At 36.6% G+C, this 25,126-nt stretch overlaps 1 protein-coding gene across 2 annotated transcripts in view; it reads left to right on the top strand.

The window, feature by feature from the left end:
• LOC150102739 (hydroxyacyl-thioester dehydratase type 2, mitochondrial-like) overlaps positions 1 to 19,731 on the top strand; it is a 35,615-nt gene extending 15,884 nt beyond the window's left edge. Inside the window, exons 3-5 of one of the 2 annotated variants that reach the window (XM_090399245.1) lie at positions 9,117 to 9,214; positions 12,451 to 12,517; positions 19,629 to 19,731. In XM_090399245.1, coding sequence (XP_090255371.1) covers positions 9,117 to 9,214; positions 12,451 to 12,517; positions 19,629 to 19,633 — 170 coding nt within the window. In that variant the 3' untranslated portion in view covers positions 19,634 to 19,731. Of the gene's footprint in view, positions 1 to 9,116; positions 9,215 to 12,450; positions 12,518 to 12,605; positions 13,469 to 19,628 lie in introns of those variants that run through there. The other variant, XM_090399244.1, reaches the window with a different exon arrangement.
• Positions 19,732 to 25,126: the final 5,395 nt, after the last annotated feature.

The following is a 25,126-nucleotide window of genomic DNA, read 5'->3' as shown; positions in this document are numbered from 1 at the left end:
TAGCGTATCTGCTCTCCAGCCAAAAGGCTGTGGGTTCGAATCCCACCGTGGTCATGGATGTTTGTGATTGTGAAAATACTAGTGGTGGTAGTGGGCAGTAGATGGTGTTGGTGCAGATGATGTGGTTCACTTGTAGTTGATGGATTGAGTGGTGGAGACAGAGTTTAGATAGGTGCCCTCCCTCGATGAGTCTTTGGACTCCTTGGAGGTGTCACATAATCAGTACAGTAACGAGGGTATGAAGCACCTGTGGCAAGTTTCTAACTTGTGCCCCCTAACCCAAAAATGACAAAAATTTTGAAAAATTTAAATGTAACAAGTTAAATTTTACTAAATGCAACGTGTTAAATACTTACTATTAACCCCATCAAAATGAGTTGCAGTGTGTTGCAGAATTTGTTGTCTAAAGTGGCATATTGCCGAAATTTAAAAATACGATATAAAACAGCGGACTTTTATATCTATTTATTTATTTTAATTTTATTTTTTACGTTTTGCGCCCCAAACCTAGTTGCTCCCGTGGCGGGCGCCTCTTTCGCCACACTCTTGTTACAGCGCTGCACATAATAATAATAATAAATAATAGAATTAGTAAAGCTGGTATGATAGGAAATCAGCTGAATAAATTTATGTGGAATAAGAGAGAAATTAGTCAAAACACTAAATTAGCTGCATACAAGACAGTGTTCAAACCAGTTGTAACTTATGGATCTGAGAGCTGGGTTAAAAATAAAACTCTTAATCAAAGACTTTAGACCACAGATATAAGAGCCCTGAAAAAGATTAGAGGAGTGGATAGATCATGTTAAAAATAAGGATATAAGAAAAGAACTTGACATTGTTACTATTCAGTTCTTTGCCAGGTTGGCATGAAAAAGACCCAGACGAAGACGAAGATGTATGTGGATTGATACAGCAAAGTGCCTTAGAAGACAGAAATATAGGATCTGATCATGTAGAAGTGTTGACAGATACTGTGCAACCACAGATGCAAGACTTCTTCAACACTTTTGTGCATGGCAGAAGAAGGTGAATCCATTCCGATAATAGGGTGATCAATACATTTCATGGGATGAATGTTTATTATTATAAGTTGGAAAATTAGCTTTTCTTTTATGAAAATTCTAGTTTTTAAAGTGGTAACTATTTTGCTTGTACAATAGTTGGAAAATTTACATATAAAGCACATGTTTTCTCGTGTTGGTAACGAATTTATATATCGCCTTATTCCTTTCTCCCTTTCAACATGAATTGACTCTTCTTGGCACATTGCCAGCCTAGGGTCTCGTGTCTGTGGTTAGACAGAAACAGATTAATTTGGATTTGGAGAAAAAATTTGATTGGAAGTTAGTAATGGTGTAGCTCTTTCATGTAGCACTACCATTATTATGGTAGTAAATCCCCCCCCCCCCAAGGGTACATATCAGGAATTTGATGATGATAATTTATCATCATTCATTAAAAGTCATCACTATCTGACATCCTATATCATATTTCATCTTAAGGGGAAGCATGCATGGTGGTATATTTCGATTCTGCTAAAGCATTTGATAGAATGCCACATGACAAGCTGTTAATTAAACTGGAACAGATGGCGTTGGATAGTAGATTAGCACACTGGATTGGAGATTGGCTGTCAGATAGGTATCATCAAGTTATGTATGGAGGAGCAGTATTCCAGAATTAGAGAAAGGTTAATTTGTATGTAAATGATATTGGAAAGGGTTTAAATGGTGATATACAGCTGTGTGCAGATGATGCAAAAATAGTCTTTCTGAATGGGCAAATGAATGGGGCTAACAGTTCAAAGTTTGGGGAGCACAGGTGGGATGCAGAGTGTAAGATTGGTGGGAGATATCTTAGAGGAGGTGGAGGAGATAAAGGATTTAAGGTTGTTAGTGGATATAAGATACTGAAATTTTCAGGAAATTTTGCAAAATTGTGAGGACAACACAGTGCATTATGGGAATGATGCAGATAACATCGACATGTAGGAGTAAGGATGTTATGATTCTGTTTTATATGGCTTTGATCAGACCACTTATGCATTACTGTGCACAGATTTTGTCACAGAGTTTTCAAAAGGAAGCGATGATGTTGGAATGGGTTTGGAGACAATTGACTAAGGTGGCTCTGGTCTCTGGAATGTAGAATATGAAGGCAGATTGAAGAAATGCAAATTGCAGAGTCTAGTGAATAGAAGTATGAGGGGAGGACATGACTGAGACATATAAGTTGGTTATGGTTTATTACCGGATTAATGCAGATCAGATTTTTCATAGAATGAGTGGAGACAGGGAAAGAACAAGAGCTTGAAGCTCTGTAAGGAGAATATGAGCAAGGGGTGAAGAGTAGGTTTATTGCATGGAGAGTTGTGTGTGGTTTGAATACATTGCTTGGAAGTGTAGTGAGTGTGGAGACAATGCATGCATTCAAGTCATGGTATGATGAGTTGTACGTGATGGAGGACCTTCCATTATGAATGAGTCATTGACTCCATGGAGGTCTAAAAATAACAATGAACTTGTTTGCTATTTTTGCATGCATAATATACAAAAACAGTATGGTGACTGTAGATTGGTATAGAAGTGCATTCCACTTCCACACCACTCTACCAGCAAAACTTTCTCTTCATTACTTTCCTTATACACTTAGAATAGACTTCTAATTTCTTTCTCTCTTCTATATTCTGTGAATGATCTCTTTGGTTTTAATCCATTACAAACTCTTCACCATCTTATGTCTATCACATCTGCTTGATTGGTTATCAAAGTGAATACCATATTCATTCTCCAAATGATTAACTGTAGTCGTGTGGAAAGGCTTATGTGTTCATCACACATGTTGATTGGATTTTAATGGTATAGATGCGAACACAGATTGATAAGAAAATAACTATTTATTAACTTAAATGCTAATATTTCGCTGTTATTATATCCAGCATCTTCAGAGCATACAAACAAAGTTTGTTACAGCAGCGAGACAACTGCAATCCGGTGTAACAGTGGGACTAATATGAGTAATTGTAGCATGCAACACAAAGACTAAAGTCCTAATTAGGTACCATCTAAGTTAAAAAAATAAATAAATAAATAAAAAAGATACTAATTTGGTCTTAGGATGACTGCCTCCCAAATCTTTGCCAGATTTACACAGCCATACTTGTTGAGGTTTGGAGTATGTTTCAGGGCTTTTGTTGATTCCTGGAACAACCTCTCTGACTTGTAAGAGCTTCTGTGTAGTACTTTTGTTTCCTTCCAATTGATCCTGTGTGCAAGGGTATCCAAAGCGTGGTCTGCCAGACCCAACTTGCCATAGCGAAAGTGCCGGATGTATTTTTTGTGTTCACCGAGGCGGATGTCCACAGTTCTTCCTGTCTGTCCATAGTAAGCTTGATGACATGAACAGGGCACATTTTTAGTGCATCTAAATAGCCAACACCCTAAAATCCACTTTACAATGGAACTAGAACCAATGACTGTCTACTTTTCCTAGACATGCTTATCACGTCTTCCACAAGGTTCCTTATCATTCTCGGTTTATAGAAAATCCACACATACAGGGAGATATTTACACAAACAATCACACCATCACCCTTCTCAACAATACGTTATCTTAAAAACACTAACCCATAGAACTAGAGCAATTTGTTCCAATGACATTGCTCTCACTGCTGAACTTTCTCACCTGCGTCACACCTTCCTGACCAATGGCTATAATCCCCACAAGATACATAAAATATAAATGCTCCCAAAATCCCCCCCATTATCTACCACAGAAGACTACAACAAATCTATCACCATCCCATACATTAAAGGCACATCCGAAAAGATATCTAGGGTGCTTAACAAACACCAAGTATGCACTGTATTTAAACCTTATGTGAAATTGGGAACTCTCATCCATTCTCCTAAGGACAGATTCTTTCCTTTATCACATCCAGGAGTCTATGAAGTGCCCTGTTCATGTCATCGAGCCTACTATGGACAGATAGGAAGAACTGTGGACATCCTCCTCTGTGAACACAAAAAATACATCTGGCACTTTCGCTATGGAAACGCTACAATTACTCATGTTAGTCCCACTGTTACACTGGATTGCAGTTGTCTTGCTGCTGTAACAAACTTTGTTTGTATGCTCTGAAGATGTTGGATATAATATCAGCGAAATATTAGCGTTTAACATGATTAACTATAGGTTTGGATCCCATCATAGGCATGGATATAATAAATTTAGTTTAATCCTTTATCCAAGTGTGAGCAAACAAAGTTTGCGCCTGAAAGTATCTTCAGGACTGGGTTAAGGTGGTACACACTTTGCAACGAGTTGCCCTGGTGTGTACCACCTTAACCCAGTCCTGAAGATACTTTCAGGCGCAAACTTTGTTTGCTCACACTTGGATAAAGGATTAAACTAAATTTATTATACTCTAACCAAGTGGAAAATAAACTTTCAACATCTTTCTCTAAATCCAGAGTAATTTATTAAAAAAGGGTGGCACACCAATTGGCAATTCCTATAGGTGGAGATGACCTGCAAATGCTTCTGCCTGATATCTCGACTTGGGCCTGGCTCCCACTGAAGAGACCTCAATAAAGGTCGAAACCGGTCTGGGTAGTGGCCCTTCCCTTAATGCATAACAATAGACATATCCGCAAGGAGATGTGTTTTGCATTATAGGAGATACTAGGATAGGAGTGTTGGTAGCTTGCTCCACCTTTGCAACGAGTTGCCCTGGTGTGTACCACCTTAACCCAGTCCTGAAGATACTTTCAGGCGCAAACTTTGTTTGCTCACACTTGGATAAAGGATTAAACTAAATTTATTATACTCTAACCAAGTGGAAAATAAACTTTCAACATCTTTCTCTAAATCCAGAGTAATTTATTAAAAAAGGGTGGCACACCAATTGGCAATTCCTATAGGTGGAGATGACCTGCAAATGCTTCTGCCTGATATCTCGACTTGGGCCTGGCTCCCACTGAAGAGACCTCAATAAAGGTCGAAACCGGTCTGGGTAGTGGCCCTTCCCTTAATGCATAACAATAGACATATCCGCAAGGAGATGTGTTTTGCATTATAGGAGATACTAGGATAGGAGTGTTGGTAGCTTGCTCCACCTTTGCAACGAGTTGCCCTGGTGTGTACCACCTTAACCCAGTCCTGAAGATACTTTCAGGCGCAAACTTTGTTTGCTCACACTTGGATAAAGGATTAAACTAAATTTATTATACTCTAACCAAGTGGAAAATAAACTTTCAACATCTTTCTCTAAATCCAGAGTAATTTATTAAAAAAGGGTGGCACACCAATTGGCAATTCCTATAGGTGGAGATGACCTGCAAATGCTTCTGCCTGATATCTCGACTTGGGCCTGGCTCCCACTGAAGAGACCTCAATAAAGGTCGAAACCGGTCTGGGTAGTGGCCCTTCCCTTAATGCATAACAATAGACATATCCGCAAGGAGATGTGTTTTGCATTATAGGAGATACTAGGATAGGAGTGTTGGTAGCTTGCTCCACCTTTGCAACGAGTTGCCCTGGTGTGTACCACCTTAACCCAGTCCTGAAGATACTTTCAGGCGCAAACTTTGTTTGCTCACACTTGGATAAAGGATTAAACTAAATTTATTATACTCTAACCAAGTGGAAAATAAACTTTCAACATCTTTCTCTAAATCCAGAGTAATTTATTAAAAAAGGGTGGCACACCAATTGGCAATTCCTATAGGTGGAGATGACCTGCAAATGCTTCTGCCTGATATCTCGACTTGGGCCTGGCTCCCACTGAAGAGACCTCAATAAAGGTCGAAACTGGTCTGGGTAGTGGCCCTTCCCTTAATGCATAACAATAGACATATCCGCAAGGAGATGTGTTTTGCATTATAGGAGATACTAGGATAGGAGTGTTGGTAGCTTGCTCCACCTTTGCAACGAGTTGCCCTGGTGTGTACCACCTTAACCCAGTCCTGAAGATACTTTCAGGCGCAAACTTTGTTTGCTCACACTTGGATAAAGGATTAAACTAAATTTATTATACTCTAACCAAGTGGAAAATAAACTTTCAACATCTTTCTCTAAATCCAGAGTAATTTATTAAAAAAGGGTGGCACACCAATTGGCAATTCCTATAGGTGGAGATGACCTGCAAATGCTTCTGCCTGATATCTCGACTTGGGCCTGGCTCCCACTGAAGAGACCTCAATAAAGGTCGAAACCGGTCTGGGTAGTGGCCCTTCCCTTAATGCATAACAATAGACATATCCGCAAGGAGATGTGTTTTGCATTATAGGAGATACTAGGATAGGAGTGTTTGGTAGCTTGCTCCACCTTTGCAACGAGTTGCCCTGGTGTGTACCACCTTAACCCAGTCCTGAAGATACTTTCAGGCGCAAACTTTGTTTGCTCACACTTGGATAAAGGATTAAACTAAATTTATTATACTCTAACCAAGTGGAAAATAAACTTTCAACATAGGCATGGATGTTTGTAAACAACTTCAAGTTTTAGATGAATTTCCTTTCCAAGTGAGAGGGTGGAAGTGCAAATTCAGAGAAACCAGAGATATTGGGGGGTGGTGAGAGATGCTGTTGAGTATTTGTCTAACCACCCCAAGAACAAATGTGTATGAGTGCAGAAATAGCAGTGAATGGCTGAGTGCAGTTTCCAAGGTGCCAATCTGAATGGCTGGATAATGACATAATGCAAGGGAGTGTTGAAATGCATGTTCACAAATGCAGAAGTATCAGAAATAAAGAGTGGAGTTTTTGTCATTGGACAGCTCAATTTGGCCAAAAATTATTGGCATAAGTGAGACTTGATTGACAGAAACTTATATAGTAACAGGGATAGAGTGTAAGAGATATCGTATTTACAGAGAGGATAGAAGGAATAGAACAGAAGGAGGGATATTACTAATGGTACCTGAATAACCTCAGACATCAAAAATAGAAGTTAAGGAGGTTTAGATCTGAAGGAGATGATTCATTTGAGGCTATCTGGTGAGAGAGATAGAGGCCAGTAGGACAAAATAAATTGTTGGTTGCTGCTATAGACGTAGAACTCCAGAAGATGTGGGTACCATGCACTGGCAAATTATCACAATGAATGCAGGCTAAGCAGTTATTATGGGAGACTTCAACTATGGGATATACAGTGTTGTAAGGAGGAAAAGCCACATGGCAAGATGGAAATAGAATTTATAGAGTGACCAAGGGATAATTACCTGAAACAGTATGTGAAGAAGAGGACTAAGAGTTTGAGAGTATTGGATATGTTGATAGCATCAGAAGGTCTATCCATAATTATAGTAACAACTCTACCTCTATTTGGGAAAAGTGACCATGGAGTCTTGTTCTGGAAGGTTAGTTATTCAACATGTAGAATTTTTGGTCAAGAAAGGGTTATCATTTCATTGTATAAGTCTCTGATTAGACCACACTTAGACTATTGTTCTCAGATTTGGTCCCCAGGATTTGAAGGGGATAAATTAACTGTGGAAAGGGTACAAAGATGGATGACAAAGATGGTTTCAGGACTGTACAATTTTGGTTATGAGGATCGGCTGAGGGAATGTGCTGCAGAGTTTGGTGGATAGAAGAAGGAGAGGTGATATGATTGAGACTTTTAAACTGTTGAGAGGTGGTTACAGGGTTAACACTGGGGAGTTCTTTTGCTTGGTTGAACAGCGGGAAGGAGGGATGACAAGAGGCCATCCCTGGAAGTTATGAAAGGAAACTGTGAGCAAGAGGGTGAGGAGTGGTTTCTTTGCATGGAGGGTGGTTGAACCGTGGAATGCATTGCCTGATGGAGTGGTGAGAGCGAGAACGGTCAATGAGTTTAAGGAGTGGTATGATAGACTTTGTGTTTCTTAGGGGGGGACCTCCCCTTGATGAGTCTTTTGACTCCATGGAGGCCTGAATAATAATAATAATAATAAAAGTTGGCGATGATGGCAAACTTAGGTGGCAGTTGGTGCAGGAGCATGACATACGAAACTACACAGAAGGAATGTCAATAATGCATGGGATGTGTTCAGGGATTGCTTGAGAGAGAAAACCTTGGACTGCATACCCAGAGTCATGAGGATAAACTAAGTAGGGATTAAATAGATGAGTAGTTGATATAAAGCAGGAGCTGCAAAAAAAAAAAAAAGAAAGAAAGAAAGAAAGCATTGTGGAAGGAATATAAACAAAGAGATGATCAACATACTTATAAGCAATACAAAGTGCAGGCAATTAGAGCGACTAGAATGGTAAGGAAGGCTAAGTCAGATTATGAGAAAAAATTAGCTAAACAGGCCATAGTAAATCCGAAAGAGTTTTTTTTACTATGTATCAAGTAAGAGAAAGAATGATTATGGAAGGATAACTTTACTTAATTGAAATGGTAGGAAAGTTACAGAAGAAGAAGAAATAGTCCAGCTACTAAGCAATCACTTTGCATTGGTGTATCATTTAGATGGAGATTTCAGTTACTAATGTAATGGAGACTGGTGTAAGAATTGAGGTAGACAAACTGGAGATGCTGAACATATACAAAAATATCAGTGCAAATACAGCAATGGGACTGGATGGCACGTTAGCCTGTGTGCTATGTGACAAAGTTGTTTCTTCATCTCAGCTCTGGTAAGGTTCCAAGGTATAAAACTGACTCCAAGATAGAAGTAGCAAATTACAGACCAATTACTATCTCACAAGCAGTGGCTAAAGTGTTGGAAAAGTTGATTAAAGGTAAAATTCAGGAATGAGTAAATAGGAATGTAAGGCAGGACCTAAGTCAACTATAGAGTAGTTAAGTAGTCACTTAACTACTCTATAGTTGACTTATCCTGTTAGTTTCATCTAAATTCTCATTGCACATGAATTAGACCCAAATTTTAGATAATACCATAAAACACTACAGGTATTTGTTGAATGGTTGTTGTGCTGACACCTACTTTTTAGAATGAGATGCAGACGTATGCACACAGCTCTTAGGATACATGTCAAGAGTTTGGTTAAAAAAAATTACATTTAAAATACTGGCATTCTTTTGTGACTACTACTCTGTGCATTAGTGTGTGCATGTAGCGTTATTTCTTCCCTGTATATATGAATGTCTCTTTTTTATTCTAGTGTTTATAGGCGAGACAATAATAGCACAAGTTACAGTTGTCTCTCACAGGAAGTCAGTTGTTATGTGTCATTATTCTTGTAAAACAAAGGATGGAAAGGTATTTAATATTTTTGAGTTTTATTTTTAAAGGGTTCAGTTATTTAAACAGTAGCAATTGAATATTAGAAAGATGTCAGGAATTAATGTTTTCACGTAGTTGTCATTTTAAATCAACTTTGGTCATGTAAAACTAAGGATTATGATTACATCATGGAACTGTTTTAATCACTAACCTGACAGCAACATTTCAAACACATTAAATCCTGAGACTAGGTAGCAACCTAAACTACCTGCATTAACTGATATTGAAAGTTATGTGACACATCAGTTATAGATACAAACCAATGTCAGGCAAATAAATAAATAAACATATTCACTACAAAATGTGAATGTGTAGTGAAGTCACAAAAAATAATTGCTGATTCTTTAAATTTATGATACTTCTGAATGATATGTTTGTTAAATTAACTACTCTATAGTTGAAATTATCCTGTTAGTTTCATCTAAATGCCAGCCTGGTTGGCCGAGTGGTTAGCGTATCTGCTCTTCAGCCAAAAGGCTGTGGGTTCGAATCCCACCATGGGCATGGATGTTTGTGATTGTCTGTGAAAATATTAGTGGTGATGGGCGGTAAATGGAGTTGGTGTAGATGATAATTGTAGTTGGAGCATTGGGTGGAGACAGAGTTGTAGAGTAGGTGCCCTCCCTTGATGAGTCTTTGGACTCCATGGAGGTGTCTAATAATAATAATAATATTTTTTGTATGCCCTTTTACATGTAATAATGGTCTGTTGCTTAATGTAAATAAGACAAGTGTAATTTTAAATGAAATTTAAATTGTATTTTAATACGTATGATAATTGTTCACTTATTCAAATAGTTTTCTGCTTGTATATCCACATTGTATTCTAATCATTAACTACATCTATTCTATGTTGAAGACAGAATATAAACAATTAATAGGAACAAACATAAAGAAAACATACAACAACAATAATTGGAGATATATAAGAAAGAACTAGAAGAGTATAAAATTATAAACAGGAAAATGCAGAATTAATGTTTAAATTTTGAAGTGTTACATTACTTGCTGGAAATATTCATAATGACCTAAATATATGCATATTGTATTTACCTTATTTACCATATGGGTAAAGAATCTTTCAAACACAAAATAATAAGCCATTATCAACATAAACTTCATAACTTTTAAAAATTAAAAAGCATCCTTCTCCTAAAGACAAACGCTTTTTAATTTTTAAAAAGCGTTTGTCTTTAGGAGAAGGAAAATGAGAAGACAATTTGTTAATAGGTGAATATGTAGTTGTTAAATCATATTTCTTTAAAAACTTTATCTCAACTTTATCTCTTCCTGGAGTTTATCAAATTCCATGCAACTGTGATCTCTTTTATTTTGGACAAACTGGACATTCTCTTGAAAAAAGAATCCAAAAACATCAATCATCCATTCTTCACAACAAACCTGAAAAGTCTGGATTGGCTCAACACGGGATTGAAACTAACCACAGCATCCTTTGGTCCAAGACTCGCCTCTTACATAGATCCCATTATAGGTTCGAACGTTTGTTCAAGGAAAACGTGGAGGCCTTGCTCCATCGCCCCAACCTGAATCGTAATGAATGTATATCTATATCAAAAATCTGGGAAAGTCTAATCAAGATTACTCATTAATTAATTTTTTTTTTTTTTTTTTAATAGCAAATTCAGTCATGTTTGTACTTCAAAATATTCCGTTTCATACTTAGTGATTTAACATCACATGGCGTGTTATAATTTTAACGATCTATTGTTAGTATTCTAGCTTATATTTTTTAAACTGTTCTTGTATTACCACTGACGATGGTCTGCTATTTCCAGACCGAAATATTTGGTTAAATAAATATCTTTCTTGTGATTACGTGATTATATCATTCAGCCTTATGTCGCAAGTATCCTTGAAACAACAGATACTTTGAACCTTACCCTATACGTCATTTTGACTTTTTATAGTATTTTTGGTGTGTATTGAGATGGGCGGCAAACTCAGGGACTGTCCCGGGTGGCAAAAGCTATAGCAACGCCACTGCACTTTATGCTGTCCATCATTGGGTCTCTGTCTAATTAAGACGCTAACTTGTTCACACACCAGCTGTGCCAATCACAGCTAGTGCGAGCTTTTCCCTTCTCCTAAAACTGATTAATGTTCATCACTTTATAACTGCAGGTTACCAGTTCTGAATTTGATGACTGCTGAAGCTTTCAGATTATTTTTGCAGTTGTTCACACTAACCAGGTCAATCACTTTTCCCTTTCCCTTAAGCTGACATAACATGGACTAATGTTCATCACTTTGCATCATTTGTAAGTGCAGCTGACCAGTTAAAAGGTGACTGACTGCTGAAGATTTCAGGTTAAAATTACTTTTGATTTTAATGGTACAGACTGCACATATTTAGTTGGTTATGAAGATTTCAGATAAGTGACATTAATTTAAGCTGATGTAGCATTCTGAAATTTACACATTAATTCTTCTACATTTTTTGAATAATGGACACACTTCAGAGAAAATTAAATATAATTTATTACTCCTATAAGTTTTGAGCAAAATATATAGGAATATTTAGTTTTCTCTTGTGTGTGATTCCTTTATTCAAAAAATATAGTATGTCTAATGCACTTGTCTCTATTAAACAACTAGTAACATTAATTCTGCATTTTCATTTTTATTACTTTTATGATCTTCTAGTTCTTTCTTATATATGGTCCATTATTGTTTGCATTTGTATACTTTTTCATGTTGTTGCATTAAGTTGTGTTGAGTGAAGAGTTAGATACAGAAACTCATTAGTGACCACTCATGAAACTTTTTTTCAAACCAGTTCAGACCTTCAGTAAATGTACTGATTGTCTCACCTGGGCAATAAAATTCACCTTCTACTTAAAGACATTATCAAACATCCATGCCTACAGTGGGATTTGAATCAACAGCCTGTTTGTTGGAGAGAGAGAGAGAGAGAGAGATATGTTATCCACACAGGTCTTCTACAAAGCTAGCTCTTGGTAGTAGATTCCTAATCATTCCTATTTCACTCTTAATGAAATAGGAATGATTAGGATACTGATAATGATTAGGACACTGCTGATAATTTTTTCATGTTCTCCCTTGTTACAAATTTCTCACTATATGAATGATATTTTTGTTCATCCATAAAATGACTGACTTAATATACATTGTGTAGAGATTTTGTTGTATATTTTTGAACTTTGCAGTTAATTTTTGTTTCATTTTTGAAGGAGGTTTTAAGAGGAGAAGCCAAACTCTTGCTAGGTTCTTTCAGCTATGAGATTCCATCTACTATAGGTAAGTCTTAAATCAAGATAATAATTTATATGAAATCACAGGATGATTACTGGAAATAATGTATTAAGATATGGCTATTCCTTTGTAGAATCATCCTAAAACTGTGGCCCTTCTCTGCATTACTGATAAGTACTACTGATATTCTTTAAAACATTTAAAAAGTTTTAGAAGCTATGTAACTTAGAATATAGGAATCACAACTAGAAATGTACTGTATAATTTTGTTGCCTTTTTAAATCTTCATAGTTCAGTCAGTTATGAGGATGCCTTCAGTAAAAAGATGGATTTAAAATCCCATCAGAGATGCAAAGAACCATGATAGTGGTAGTTAAGTTAACCTCTCTCCTACATAGACATGGCAGGGTTTTCCTCCTGGAAACTCATAATTTTCATCACAAAAACAGGCACACTGGCCAGAGAATTCTGTTAGGTCTCTCAAATGTATTGGGCCTTACCACCTTATCCAAGTATTAATTAAGATTAAGTAGATTTCTGTGATATTATGTTACTAGCCCATGACAGATCATTGAGTCAAACACATAAAGAAAAGCAATATTAGTTTGCTTTTTATATCTAATCTTCAATGATCACTTAAACTTTATTACTGAAGACTAGATGATCAGACTTTAAAAACTGTATTTGATACCTATAATCAAAATGTGCTCAATGCCAACTTTGTATTTTTCATATGCTACTATGTAATTCTGTAAGTGGCTTAATCACTTTTGTAAGCAGTAGTTTTGTGGGGTTTATTGTTTGATAACTTTCTGAAATGTTGTCCTTTATAACTGCATTACTTTCAATTAAGAAAATATGAAAAACATTGCTTGAGTGATGTCATCTAAGTGAGATTACAAAAAATTTGTTTCTTACAAAAATCTAATTTAAATATGATAGTATAAAAGTTTTACAGTGGCTACTTAGTTTTAAGCAGGTTAAAAATGAATCTATTGTATTGGAAAGAAGAATATGTAAGAAAGCTTTTTTAAAATGAATAAAAGTTTAGCATGTTTTGCATTTGAATCAGACTAAATTCAGCTGTACAAATATTCAAGAAAAAAATGAAAGTTCAGAAACAAGAAGGAATTTGTAAATATGGAACAGTGGTAGAAAAATTCAAGAGGAATACATAAAAATAGTAGAGGTAGAAAAGCTATCAGTATTTTAAAGGAGCTAGGGTAGATAATATTATCATTATCCAGACCTCCATGGAGTCAAAAGGCTCATCGTGGGAGGTAGTTTTTAGGAAATACAAAGTTTATCATACCACTCCTTGAACCCATTGACTGTTCCCACTCCAACCACTCTCTCAGACAATGGTTCCATTCCAAGGTTCAACTACCCTCCATGCAAAGAAACCACTCCTCACCCTCTTGCTCACAGCCTTTCGTTACTTCCAGGGATGGAAGTAACGAAAGGCTGTCATCGCTCCTTCCTGCCATTCCACCAAATGAAAGGACTCTCCAATGTCTACCCTGTAACTGCCTCTCAACAGTTTAAAAGTCTCTATCATATCACCTCTCCTTCTTCTATCCACCAAACTCTGCAGTCCACATTCCCTCAGTCGATCCTCATAACTCATATTGTACAGTCCTGAAACCATCTTTGTTATCTATCTCTGTACCTTTTCCATAGTCAATTTATCCCCTTCAAATCCTGGGGACCAAATCTGAGAACAATAGCCCAAGTGTGGTCTGATCAGGGCCTTATACAATGGAATGATAACTCTTTTATCTCTGCAGGTCAGTGTCCTTCTCAGTATTGCAGCAATCCTCTGAGTTACCCTCACCACCTTTGCAATATGCTCCCTGAATTTCAGTTTTCTATCAATCATCATCCCCTGATCTCTTGTTTCCCCTGATCTCCTCCAGTACAGCTCCTCCCATCGATAGATCCCAATCCTCAAGAGTTTACATTTTGCTGCATTGGATCCCATTTATTTGCCCATCTGTCTAGTTTATTCAAATCCTCTTGCAGGGCTGCCATCTGCACTACTACTGATAACCCTTCCCAACTTCACAATATTTGACTGAAATGCTCAGATATAGAGGCATATAAATTCTGCAATGCTGCACTTCATAACTCGGAATGCTTGGTAGGAGGTTGAATTCCAGATCGAAGTAGAGCTCATAGTTCCCATCTATAAAAGGAGAAATAAAACTGAATGTGATAATTATAGAAGAATTTTCTTACTAAAGGTTCCAGGTAAGATTTATGCAAGCAGACTTGAAAAGTAGAAAAATTGGCAAGAGAATCTTGGTGAAGAACAAGCTGGGTTCAGGCTAAATAGAGATTGTCAAGATTAGCTTTTCACTATAATAAATTTAGTTTAATCCTTTATCCAAGTGTGTGCAAACAAAGTTTGCACCTGAAAATATCTTCAGGACTGGGGTAAAATTGGTACCCCAGTCCTGAAGATACTTTCAGGCGTGAACTTTGTTTGCACACACTTGGATAAAGGATTAAACTAAATTTATTATAGTCTGACCAAGTGAAAAATAAACTTTCAACATCTTTCTCTAAATCCAGAGTAATTTAATAAAAAGGTGGCACACCGTTTGGCAGCTCTTATAGGAGGAGATGACCTTGCTAATGCTTCTGCCTGACTCCCACTGAAGAGACCTCAATAAAGGTCGAAACTAGTCTGGGTAGTGGCCTTTCCCTTAATGCATAACATTATACATATCCGCAAGGAGATGTGTTTTGCATTATGGGAGATACTGAGATAGGAGAGTTGGTAGCTTGCTCCACCTTTACAAGGAGTTGCCTGGTGTTGTACCACTTTACCCCAGTCCTGAAGATACTTTCAGGTGCAAACTTTGTTTGCACACACTTGGATAAAGGAGTAAACTAAATTTATTATAGTCTGACCAAGTGAAAAATAAACTTTCAATAGCTTTTCACTCTATGACAAATAGTTAAGATATCATGAAATATAACAAAGATCTGTATTTAAGTTTTGTAGATCTAGAAAATGCACATGAAAGATGCCAAGAAAAATGCTGTTCAGAACACTACATTATAGTGTTCTGAATGGAGTCAGTGGAATGTTATACAAAACAGTATGTAAGTATATATTTAAGTTATAAGTAGTTGAAGAAAGTTCAGAAGGTAGTTGGTTGATATAAAATTAAGTGTGAGACAACATGCACATTATCTCCACTGTTATTTATCATAGAAATGGATCACATTATGAAAGAAAGTAGCATTAAACCTGATGTCAGAATCAGTGATATCAAACTTAAATCTTTGATTTATGCAGATGATGATGATGATGATGTACTTCTAAACAAATCTAGTGCATGTTTCCAGGATTCTTTAACTAAATTGAATGAAAGCCATAACAAATTTGGCATGGAAATTAGAATAAAAAAACCAAAACTATGAAAGTGGATAGCATCAGCTACATTTCAAATGGAGTTAAATTAGTGATGATGGAAATCCTCTGAGTTGGTGATATTCTTAGCATCTACAGTACTTTGAATGCTGTTATTGGTAAATTACAGCATTGAACAAAATTTAAAAAAAAATCTAAAATTTGCTCATACAAAAAGAAGATAAGCATATATATTCAGAATCTGCAATAAGTCAGTTACTTTTAGATTATAACTTTATGTTGTAAAAAAAAAAATGAATCTAGATCATCTATGTTAGAATTATAATTAAAAAAATTCTTAAAAGAAATAATTTTAATGTATAAATGCTTTTAAAATATTTTATTATAATATTATCGTATTATTAAATCTCAATAACATAAAAATGGGCAAGAATTGAATTTAATTATTTAGAATGATATATGTGACTGATATTAGTACTTATTGTTTACATCCTCCCAGCAGAATGATTCTGAAACCGAAAGTTAAGTCCTCTCCACATGTGCATTTATTTGTGAACCAAATGATAAATTAGTTCCTTTAATAAATGTTTTGTCTGCAAGCATTTTTCTGATCTTGTAAGGGAGAAACTTCATTTCCCCAAGTGCTTGACAAAGATTTTTTTCAGTTATAAGAAGTTTTTAGTTTTGAAAGCTAGCAGTATTGGCAAAGCACAAAACATTCATTTGTATTTGCTAAGTTCAGCAGTTTTTATGATTTTATGATTGTGAAGTCTTCTGACTTCACAATCATAAAATTTCTTGTTTCTCCTTTGTAACCATGATTGTCTGATACTATGATGCAACTAAACCTGCAAACTATCCGATTTTCAACATTTTCAGAATGTCGTGAAGTAGATACAGAATTCAGGAAACTATTCTTTTTGGGTGTTAATACAAAGTGATGTATATAATCTGGGTCAGAAGACAAAAAAAATAGCAGGTACATATGTGTACTATATATATATAAGCATAAGTAATAGAAAAACAAAATGTGAGGAAAGAAGAAAATGCCTTTTTATTTGGAATGTGAATATGGTAATGGAAAAAATTATAAGGCATGCAAAATACAGGTATCCATATAGGAAAGAAACCAAGAGCATGAAAAAAAAAATAAAACAGCATTCATAAAAATAATCATTGTTAGTTAAGAATGAATAAAAAATATATACACTTTGAATAATACTTTAAAACATATACAGGCTTTATTGAAAATGAATGAATTAATATGAATTTGTGAACTTATGCCTATAGGTAATTAATTAATGCAAAATTAATTAAGGCAGAAACTGGCAGCATATATTGATACTTCAAAATGTGCATTACAGAAATCTTAGTTTAAAAAGGAAGAACAGTAACCAGATTTTTAATAAGCACAATGAAATTCCTTCACATAACTACACTGTATGTATAAATACTTGCAATTTGTAACTTTTGCTTTTACAAAGTCAGTTGGTATTTTGTAGTGGACCAACTTCAAATGATTCTGTGCTACAAAACAGTAAATTAATTAAAATAAAGAATAAACATTGATATTGCATAGCTAAGTAACCACAAACCAGAGTTACTGGTATATAACTATATGGCATGTTGTATGATATTATAAATAGCAGCTTTGAAAAAATTGGTAAACATTTATTTTCTTATTAATTGCCACATTATCACTTTTCTTCAGAATTATATGCTGTACATATGATATTGTTATATGAATATGTGAACACATCAGGATGTGCAAATGAAACAGGAATCCTTAAACAATTTTTCACTGTAACCAGTTGTTCCATTATCTTCTTTTTAATGATCCTATTGTAGTAGATGAAATTCTCAGCCCACCAGATCTTTTCCTAATTGTAATCATTGCATGTTCATATTTGAACTTCTTCCATTACACAGCTGTATTTGTCACTTGTCATGACATTTTGATATCACAAAAACAGCATGATGTCTCATTGTTATTCTGGCATGTGCAGGACAGATTTGTTTGGAGTACATTCACATCTAGTGCAACATCATACTTTCTTCTGATGAGAAATATATACACTGATAGGAAAGAAGTCAACAGACACCATAGTGTAAGAGATAAACAGCCATGGACACCCACCTTAATAAGATGTAGGACCTCCTTTCGCTGCCCTGTAGACAGTAGTCCTACAGGGCATATTTTCCATGAGCATATGATAGTCATCGATGAGAATTTTAGACCATTCTTCCTGAAGTTATGTAATGAGTTCCTGAGCTTTTGTGGGGCCAGCATCCCTTGATCTCACCTGATGTTCCACTAATAAGAAAAGGATGATCATTTGTGCTGTTTTACTTATTGTAATATACATTCCTTGTATAGAAGTCAATGGACACCATAGTGTGAGAAACAAACAGTAACACCCACCTTAATGAGATATAGGACCTCCTTTTGCTGCGATAATTGGAGCAATCTTGCAGGGCATAGTTTCAACAATTGTATAATAGTGAACAGTGAAATTTTGGACCATTCTTGTTGTAGGCATGTAATGAGGTCCTGAACTGTGGCAGACATCCTGGATGTATCTGGACCTCACCCAACACTTCAGTTCATCCCACAGATGTTCAGTAGGTTTGAGATCAGGGCTAAGTGGAAGTCAGCCGAGTTTGGTGACGTTCATGTCGACAAACTATGCAGTTACAGCAGCAGCAGCCTTATGACACAGTGCATTGTCCAGAATATTCAAATACCTCTTGGAGTTCAATGTTCATGGCACCACAAACAGAAGTGCGAGGCCAAACCAGAAAAAACAAGACCATACCATCACCAAGCTATCTCCGAATTTTATAGTTGGGGTTATGCACTCTGGTAAGAGATGTTCATCAGGCATCCATCCGCCACACCCATCCTGCTTGGTAGAGGGTACAATGGGATGTGGAAGCTTGGAAAGATGTGTTATGGACCGCTGAAGTCGATGCCGCATGTTGATTCAGGTAATGTAGAGCTTGTATATTGTGGTCCTACCATGGAAACCCATGATGTTAGCCTAGGTTCTTAAAGTTTTTGTGGTCCATGTTTCAGTCGATACCTAGAATTCCGCATTCAACGTGTTGGCCAACAAATGGTGGTTTATACATGTTTCCCTTTGTAGCACCCTATGGTCATGTTCGGTGAGTGTGGAGGATATATGTATAATGTTCGCTGTGTCTAGCACTTGCAGCCGACTCCCTGCTCTTCCATCTTTGTATAGTATCACTGATTGTTGACCTGGGATGTCTTCAGTTTGTCAACAATTTGCCAAATATATTGGCCTTCCCTGAAGCATGGCATCCTATCACAATGCCCCTTTCAAACTCTCCATCCGTTCCTTTCTCACAGCCATTTCACACGAACACAGTTGCACTGACTTGCTAGCATCATATTCCTCTAATTTATACTGGATACAAAGATGTGACTCATTACATGGCACTCTGTACCTTGCCCAGGTACAGACTGGGGTGTCCGTTGACTTCTTTCCATGCAGTATATTGAAATGCATTAAGGATTCATCTTTCATATGTATGCTCTGACTTATTCATAACCTTGCATTTTTTTTATACAGATTTTTGACTCATATCCTAAAATGATCATTAAATTTTGTTTTTTAAGTACTATTCTGGTGATTCTAAAATTCTTAAATTTTGTTACTTATTTGCATCTGCTGAAATATTTTCAAATATTAAAAAATTATACATTAAAACTTTTGATTGTCACATTGATTTTCTCTGTATCTGTTCTAGAATAAAACGGAACACATTCCGGAAATTGGATGTTTTAGCATGTACATGTATAATTATCATGTGATCTTCCATCCACAGAATAAAAGCTAATGAGTGAAGTGAATAGCTGTCTTCTTTTATTCATCATCAGACACTTGAAATATTCTTACTTGGTTGACTTCTAATTTATAAATTGTATGTGGGATGTGACAAAGTAATCAGGGGAATTTTTTTTTTTTTTTTTGACGTGTTGATTTTTAAAAAAATATCATGTCATTTGATTAGGGAGGGGTTATTTGTCCTCCAAGTTTATGTTAATGGACTTTGTTAATAATTTTTCTATATCCTTAAATATTTATTTAATGTTCTAAGCAGTTATCTTGATTGTTGATTATTTGAAGATTGTAGTAGAAAGTCTCTCTCTCTCATCCCCCCCCCCCCTCCACCCCACACACAGATACACGGATCTTGGTGTTAGTCTATCTAGGTGATTGACTTCATTACATCTGAAGTGAAGTGAAAACCTAAGGATTCCCATTCCTCTGCAGTCATGTTTTTCCAAAGCATAGAAAATCACATCAATTGTGAGTAGTAATGGAAGTTAATCAAGAATGATGATAATTGCTTGTACTCTATTTAGCTTCTTCTTATTCTGTTAGAATAATTTCTTTTCATTTATGACTGGAATCAATGGTAGCCATTATTTCCCTGCATTCCAAAATTCTTTTGCTTTTTTTGCAATATATCATGTAAAAGGTTTCTGGTTCTTGACTGCTATGTAATGCCTTTTGCTATAACCCATTTGATTGGCAGACATGCATAAATTTTGTTGAAAATTGTTTTGTAAATTGGACTTATTGGCAGTCTGAATACATTGTTTAAGATTGGGTTTCATATTATCTCATTTCTTTTTGCTGGATTATAGGGATGTGTTATAGTGCTGGATTATAGGGATGGTGGATCTGAACTTTGCATATGTATATATATATATATATATATTCTTGATTTTGTTTGTAGTTATAACTTCTTTATGCTGGATGTTTCTGCTACATACTTTTATCCCCTCCATCTATTTTGTGAACATTGTAGGATGTCTTTGTTCAATTACTAGGAGAGAATTGAAGGCTTTCTCAGGAAGGAAGGCATTTTTATAGAAAGGCAACTGCATATCCACACAATGCCTGGCCTCCAGCATCTACTTCATGGAACAGTGCTGTTATGGTGCACCATATATGGATTGCAGAGAGTCTATGAATTTTATCTGCCCATCCATGATATGAGTGCATTTTGTACCACAGCTGAAAGGATAATACATGTTGCAAATCCTAGCTTTGGCTCTCATAGAACATTGTCTGCTATGCATATTGTGTATTTTTCTGGAAATTGCCTCATATAGCTATTTCCACTGTTCTAGCACCATGGAGGCCTGAATAATAATAATAATAATAATAATAATAATTTCTGCTGGCGCTTGGCATATGGAAAAAAAACCTAATATTGGGGTATAATTTTTTACCCCAATATTCCTGCTGGTATTTTAGGTTCTTTTTCCACATGCCAAGTGCCTGCAGAAATTATTATTATTATTATTATTATTCAGGCCTCCATGGAGTCAGAAGACTCATTGCGGGAGATCCTTCCTAGGAAACACAGTCTATTAAGACTCATCACGGGAGATCCCTTCTAGGAAACACAAAGTCTACATACCACTCCTTAAACTCATTGACCATTCTCACTCTCTCACCCTATCAGGCAATGCATTCCATGGTTCAACCACCCTCCATGCAAAGAAACCACTCCTCACCCTCTTGCTCACAGTTTTCTTTGGTAACTTCCAGGGATGGCCCCTTGTCATCACTCCTTCCTGCTGTTCAATCGAGCAAAAGAACTGCCCAGTGTTGACCCTGTAACCACCTCTCCACAGTTTAAAAGTCTCAATCATATCACCTCTCCTTCTTCTATCCACCAAACTCTGCAGTCCACATTCTCTCAGCCGATCCTCATAATTAACATTGTACAGTCCTGAAACCATCTTTGTTATCTGCCTTTGTACCCTTTCCACAGTTAATTTATCCCCTTCAAATCCTGGGGACCAAATCTGAGAACAATAGTCTAAGTGTGTTCTGATCAGGGTCTTATACAACGGAATGATAACTCTTTTATCTCTGCAGGTCGCCATCCTTTTCATTCTTGCAGCAATCCTCCATGTTACTTTCACCACCTTTGCAATATGTCCCCTGAATTTCAGGTTTCTATCAATCATCAACCCCATATCTCTTATCTCCCCTACTTCCTCCAGTATAGCTCCTCCAAGACCTTACGTTTTGCTGCATTAAACCGAACACCCCCCCCCCCAGTCATTTTGCCCATCTTCAAATCCTCTTGCAGGGCTACCACATCTGCACTATTACTAATAACCCTTTCCAGCTTCACATCATCTGCAAACAACTGAATATCCCCCTGAAATCCACTGACAATGTAATTGATATAAAGGTTAAACACTATAGGTCCAGTACTGAGCCTTGTAAGACCCCACTTATAACCCCCTGCCTCCTTAAAATCCACACCATGCACAATTCTCTGATACGTATTGGATTCAGCCAATACTGAATCCACTTGACCAACCTGACATCCAGAGCCATGTGCTGCATCTTAAATATTAGCTTATCATGTGGCACCCTGTCAAATGCCTTCGCTAAGTCCAAGAAAATGGCAGTTTATGCCTTTCCCTCATTTACTGCTCTTGTAACTTTATTATAAAAGGCTAGCATATTACTAAAACAAGAGCGCCCCTTAACAAATCCATGTTGACTCTCACAGATAACATTACCCTCATCTGCCCAATGCTGTATACTGCCCTCACTAATTTCTCCAAGATCTTAACAACTACTGATGGCACGTAAACTGGCCTATAATTAGACACTTCCAGTCTGCTACCGCCCTTATGCAATGGCACTATCTTACCTTCCTTCCATTCCCTGGGCACCTTTCCTGTAGCCAGACTTTTATTGAAAAGCCAGGTCAAAGGAGCTGTCAGTTCTTTAGCACATTATCTCAAAACCCATGGTGAAATACCATCCAGTCTCACTGTTTTACTGACATCCAGAGTACTCAGTATTTGGAACACACTCTCCTCCTGCACCTCTAAACCTCGAACCTGCCCTATCCCTCTAGTATTAAAATTTACTCCTCCAGGATGAAATACTCCAATAAAGTGTTCATTGAACAATTCCACTATGTTCTCACACTATTCCCATTTTTATCCCACAATGTCATTCTTCCACAATCATTTCTTCTCCTACTGGCCACATTGCTAAAAAATTTCCTAGGATTTTCTTTTGATCATAGGGCCAATCTCTTATCATATTCCAGTTTTGCCTTCCTTACCATACCAGTTGCTCTCCTGGCATGTGTCTTATATTCTTCATGCATCTGCTCTTCACTTGTCTCCTTATATTTCTTCCATAGCTTCTTCTTCACATGCAGTTCCTGTTTAATATTGTTTGTCATCCACTTTACTCCAAATTGTGTCCTCTTCTTCACTTAATGAATACAATTACTATTGCTGCTAACAAATATTCCTTCATAATTTTCCAAGCACTAATGATATCCTAACCTTTGCATCCAGAGCACTAGGCCATTTGAAGAATGATCATTATAGATTTTATTCTGTGCCAACCAGAAGAACATTTTCTAAGCCTTTCTTCATCTAGTTCATAAATTAGTCATTCTTATGCATGGGATATTAAGTCCCCCCCCCCTCCTAGAAACTCTGGATTTTAATCCCGGGTCTCTTAAAATAACTCACACTATTAGATGATGACATGATCATTAAGGTTTACAACCAAGAGATGGAAACAATTGTCCACTCTATTCTCTTTCTCTCTCCCCCACTAAAATGCCTTGCTTCATTGATAGCTTGGTCTGAAGAATGGAGAAGACTGGTTTCCCACTAAAATGTTAAGGAGCTTACCTATATCTTTTTTGGAGAAAGGCATCAGAGGATTTTTTCCCCCTCTCCCAATCAGCATACAGTGAATTTTGTCGGGTTTAATCAAAGAGCTAAAGACCTTTCCAAAAGAACACAATGTGTACATTGTTTCCTCTAGGGGTTTTCAACTTCCAGAGTGAGTCATCAGCATATGTTAGCAGTTTTGCTTCACTTTTTACATAAATATTAGTTCCTTGAATTGTTTTATTGGTGTTTATGGCCCTAATTATTGGTTCAAAAGTCTATACAAAAAATACAGGGGGCTTTTTTATTCATTTACTTGACTTTTCAACATTTTAATTAAAAAAAAAAACTTTGAGTTTTTGTAGTTTGCTTCAGAACTTATTTATTTTACTGTTTCAAAGATCACTGTGTCCAAAGTTAGTTTTTTTTTTACAATTTTTAAAGTGAGTAATGATCATCACCTGTCAATCAGTATGTATGTTATGGTGTGTGCTGCTCTCTCTCTCTCTCTCTCTCTCTCTCTCTCTCTCACACACACACACACACACACACATTCCATTTTTTACTAATGTTCCAGTTTCTGGAAAATTATTACTGCTAATGGGAGGATAGGGCAGTGTGCTGAAATTTATGTAGGGTTAAACCATCAGTTCTGTTGCAGCTGACTGGGTTTTATAGAACACGAGCTCACTTCCAAAAACAGTTGCTGTGATTTGAAATGGGATCTATGTAGTAGCATGACTTTCTTCCAAGGCATGTTATGCTATTCTGGTTCGGTTGCCTATATTGAATATTATTATTATCACTCAATACCCCATGGAGTCAAAGACTCATCTAGGAGGTCCTTTTATCATACACACAGCTCATCATACTGTGCTTTAAACATACTCAAATTCTCTGCAGACACCACACTCTCAGGCAAGGCATTCCAATCATTCACAACTCTGCATACAAAAAACCTACTTCTAACTCCCCTGCTCACACCCTCTTTATACAGTTTCCAGGGATGACCTCTGGTTCTCCTCTGATCTCCCACTGTTTTCTGTAGAACCTCTCCAACATTGATCCTATAACAACCCCTTTCTAACTTGTAGGTTTCTATCATATCTCCCCTCTTCCTCCTATCCACCAGACTCTGTAAATTGCATTTTCTCAATCTTTTCTCATATTCGACATTCCAGAGGTCAGAAACTACCTTAGCCAGTTGCCTGTGGACCCTTTCCAACATCTCTTCATCATTCTGAAAACCAGGTGACCAAATCTTGACACAGTAGTCCATGTGTGGCCTAATTAAAGCGTTATACAATGGAACAAGAGTCTCCCTACTTCTACAAGTCAGTGTCCTCCGCATCATTCCCAGAAGTTTTTACGTTGTCTTCACAATTTTTGCAGCGTGTCCCCTAAATTTCAGATCCTTATTCACTTGATAGTGGATAAGGATCTGAAGATCCCTTATTCTCTCCACCTCTGACACTATATCCCCACCAAGCATAGATTCTACATCCAATTTTTGTTTTCCCAAATTTTAAAACCTTACATTTTGCAACATTGAACTCCCATTCCT

Source organism: Typopeltis vanoorti, chromosome 10 (genome assembly GCF_054136105.1).
Source record: "Typopeltis vanoorti isolate ZY-2024b chromosome 10, IOZ_Tvanoo_1.0, whole genome shotgun sequence".
NCBI classification, from domain to species: domain Eukaryota; kingdom Metazoa; phylum Arthropoda; class Arachnida; order Uropygi; family Thelyphonidae; genus Typopeltis; species Typopeltis vanoorti.
This window is presented reverse-complemented; position numbering and strand designations above follow the sequence as displayed.